Raw genomic sequence first — 3,602 nt, forward strand, 5'->3', positions numbered from 1 at the left:
TCTTAAGTATTAAAATTGGCTTATTAAGACTCATAACAGAAGTGGAATAAAATTATTTTTATTATTTGAAAATACACAAGAGACAATACAGATCTATTTTGAAAACATACTTTTTTTAAAGATATCTTTTTTACTACAAACTATTTTGTTTTGCAATTGTAATTAACAATTCTCTCATTTAGAATGGAATAATTGCTGATATTAATAATATGCTTAGTTTTAACTGAAATTGACTCGTGTTTACAACTGAAATGAGTGAGATCCAATGTGATTTATCCAGTACTTGACCACTTTTAAAGCTTCACTAGACCAAAGAAAATGTCCGTGCACATGAATCTTAGAAATAAATCAAGAGAGTGAAAACCTTTTAGTAAAAAAGCTAAGTTAAAATACTTATTATCTATTACAAGACAGATTCAGAGTGACAGGCAAATCCTCCTTGAATAAACACATCTGTAAGGCTCTCCAGAGCAGAGCTGCCAGGTAACTCCTCCTGTCCTGCCCTGCCTGGTGCTGAATGAGCTTTGCCTGGCATTCCCTACAGGTTCCAGGTGTTTGGAGCCCTGTGGTGCTCACTGACACCTGACACTCACTCACACCCTCCCTTCTCCCAGCTCATTGCACTGGCTGGCTGCAGCTTTCAGGAGATTTGGTGGTGCCTGCTCTGAATCTTCCATCGCTTGTTCTGCTCTCTTTGGGCACGGAGAGCTGACTGCTCTTCTCTGTCTGACGGTCTTCAAGCACGTGAAATGTTCTGCTGATATTCTCCCAAAGTGTTCCCTCCCCTGAGCAACACAACCACGTTTATTTAAATCATCTTTTTTCTCCTAATTTTTTTTTTTCCATTCTCATTCTCCTTGTGCGAGTTTTCTCTGGTTTTTCAATGCTTTCTGAAGTTCTGTCAGACAGAAGCACTCAGTGCAGAGCTGAGTGCTGGAGGTAGCTTGTGTCTTGTAGGCTGTGCTCCTTGCACCCCACTTTCCTGCAGCTCTGGGGTGCTGCTGGCACCACCAAGCCTGCAGTGCCAGGCTGCTGCACAATCCACTCTTTCCATCCTGTGCCTGTGCTGGGGATGTTTCTGGTGAAGAATTTCCATTTTCCCCGAAGGATCTCATTCTGTAGGCTTCATATAATTTTCTCAACAACATGAGGTAATTTCCCATGCTGGTTCAGTCAGTCCTCCAGCTCACTTCCAGGCCCAACTTCATCCTGATATTTGCAGAGTTGGGTTGCTGCAGGGCTCTGTGAATTTCCATTCTCTGAAGAATTCACTGTGAACGGCTCTCAAGGCACATGAGCACGCCATGTCTGCACTGTGCTGGGGTCAGGTGCCTCTGGATCCATCCCTAAACAATTTTTGAGACTCCTGTGTTAAATAATGCTACACATTTCTCTTTGTTGCATCCTGCACTCAGGTGAGAACAGAGAGCTGATGATGTCTTCAAGTTAGCCAGGTTTGAAGCAGAGTTCACATTACTTACGTTGCAGTGAGGCTGAGCTAACAAGCCTTACTGAGAAAGTACAAGAATTCAGGTGGCATTCAACATTTGAACATAGATTTTTTTGGCTCTTAAATATGCATGCTGTTGTTATTGGCAGAGCATGATGACTATATGGAACACAATGCAAAGAAAAATGAGTCAGGATCTCAGCTGAGGGAAGTTTACAGTCCAGCTAACAGAAGCACAACCAGCAGCAAGGCTTTGAAAAATAAGTGTGCTCTTAGGACAGATGAAAAGCAGGAGATTCCAAAGACTGGAAACTTGGGAAGTACAAAATAGCATAGAGTAATCCCTGTGAACCAGGCAGTACAGGAACATAAATAACAAAATTGTGATAAAGAGTGGGGGAAAGTCAGAAGAGATTGGAAGCAGCATTTTTGATAGACCTATGGAAATGATTTTAAGGCAAATGATAGGTTAAGTAAGGAAGGCATGAAGAGGAGTTTAGTCAGTAGCTCTTCATTTTTGGCCTTAAAAATCTTTGTTTCAGTGTTGGCAGTTTATAAATACACCTAACCTGTTACTTTCCACTGAAACCCGAACAGGACCTTCGCCTAGCAGGGAACACTCAGAGCCAAACTGCTGTCCCCAGTGCCCCTCACTGGCTGCTTCCATTCTGGCTGAAGGAGCAGTAGGCTGGCCCCAGTCCCCTGACAGTGCAGTCGGTGGTGTCAGTGTCACAGCTGTCACAGTGGCACTCTGTGGCCACTGGGTATGAGTAGAAAGCTTCAGCGTGGTCACCGCAGCCAGGGATCTTCACTGTTTCGTACACCACCTCCTTGAAAGTGCAGGTCTGCTGAGCAGTTGATACTGGAGGGTATTTATATACTGGATCCTGAAATTGGAAGGAAATAAGAGTTTTAAAATTTGTTGTGGGGTAGGTTTCAGAGTTTTTATAAAATGGGAAAATCCCCGCTGAGATCCAAAGCATTTGGGTCTGACTCATCTAATTTCATTTAGATCTTTAAATTTCTCCTTTCAGGAGGACTGAAACAGCAAATTTGTGTCATCCCATCACCAGACAATCTTTCAGGTCAATTGCTTGAGTGTAAATTATTTGAAAGAGCAGAGGAGTCTACATAGGAATGGCTGCTTTATTGTATCTGCTTACAAGCACAAATTGAGCACAAAGCAGAGATGCAGACTGTAATTCTTCCAACTGTGGTCATACACTATGCACATAATATATGCAGCCAGTTAATTAACTGAATTTTGTGATGGTGTTTCAGCCTTCTGTCTGTGCATCTACTCTTGTGTTACTCAGTTATTCAGCCTGTTTTTCACAAGGCTCATGCTGTCTGCGTTTGCTATGGACTGCAGGAATGGGGTATCCACCCATTGTTTGAAATATTCAATTCTGGGGCCTGAAATGAAGAGTCTCACCCTGGTGAAGCAGTATCCTGAGCACCACGTGGCATTCACTGTGATACAGAATTCACATTCTTCTCTTTCCACAGCAATGGTGATGTTGGTGAGCTGGCAGCTGTTGCAGCAAATTGCTTTCCAGCAAAGGAGCAGCACGTAGCAGTTAAGTGTCTTCATCCTGTCTATAAAGCAAAAAGTAGAGTTCAGATGGAGCAAAATGTATAGCTATTTCCAACAGTTAGAGAAGCAGGGAGAAATTGAGTCTCTGCTTTATCCCCAAGTGGCTCTATAGCAGCAAGAGTTCAGAATCATCAGTGAGAACAGAGACATGAGATGGATCTTCCTCACATTTACTGCTCAAGGAGTCTGGTTTTCCTAAGCAATGGAAATGGCATGGAAGCAATCTGCAGAATGGTAATAATAACAGAATACCATACCACCTCCAATGAAAAATTTATCTAAGTTTCTGGAGAGAGAATTTATCCTGTCTGCAAGGACAAAGAAAAAGAAACAAGAGAGAGAAAGAGCCAAGTATAATGTATTTTTCAGAAGCAATTAATTACTTTAAGAGTTTGCAATATAAAAAAAAAAAAGATTTCTCCATCAGGATCTGATGCAAACTTACCTGTATTCTACTTGCCTTCCTAGAAGCACCAGCTGTAGTGAGAAGCAAGCCCCTGTGCTTTCCTTTTATACTGAATTGGGTGTAATTTATACCTTGAGGATTTGCAGTGT

The 3,602-nt window shown here is 42.0% G+C and overlaps 1 protein-coding gene across 1 annotated transcript; it reads right to left on the reverse strand.

Moving 5' to 3' along the window:
- Positions 1 to 2,100: 2,100 nt before the first annotated feature.
- On the reverse strand, positions 2,101 to 3,044 carry FSHB (follicle stimulating hormone subunit beta). Its single transcript, XM_058807559.1, has 2 exons — positions 2,886 to 3,044; positions 2,101 to 2,337 (listed from the first exon to the last, which is right to left on the reverse strand). The coding sequence occupies exons 1-2, from the start codon at positions 3,042 to 3,044 to the stop codon at positions 2,101 to 2,103; spliced, it is 396 nt and encodes a 131-aa protein (XP_058663542.1).
- Between the last annotated feature and the right edge of the window lie 558 nt (positions 3,045 to 3,602).

The sequence above is a fragment of the Ammospiza caudacuta genome, chromosome 6 (genome assembly GCF_027887145.1).
Source record: "Ammospiza caudacuta isolate bAmmCau1 chromosome 6, bAmmCau1.pri, whole genome shotgun sequence".
NCBI classification, from domain to species: Eukaryota; Metazoa; Chordata; class Aves; order Passeriformes; family Passerellidae; genus Ammospiza; species Ammospiza caudacuta.

What these genes read in the sequence shown, in the direction of transcription:
- FSHB (XM_058807559.1), bottom strand. Translation starts at nt 3,044, where the DNA reads ATGAAGACACTTAACTGCTACGTGCTGCTCCTTTGCTGGAAAGCAATT. An exon ending in CAGGATACTGCTTCACCAGG is followed by an intron (nt 2,338 to 2,885) that starts GTGAGACTCTTC and finishes TTCCAATTTCAG; the next exon opens with GATCCAGTATATAAATACCC.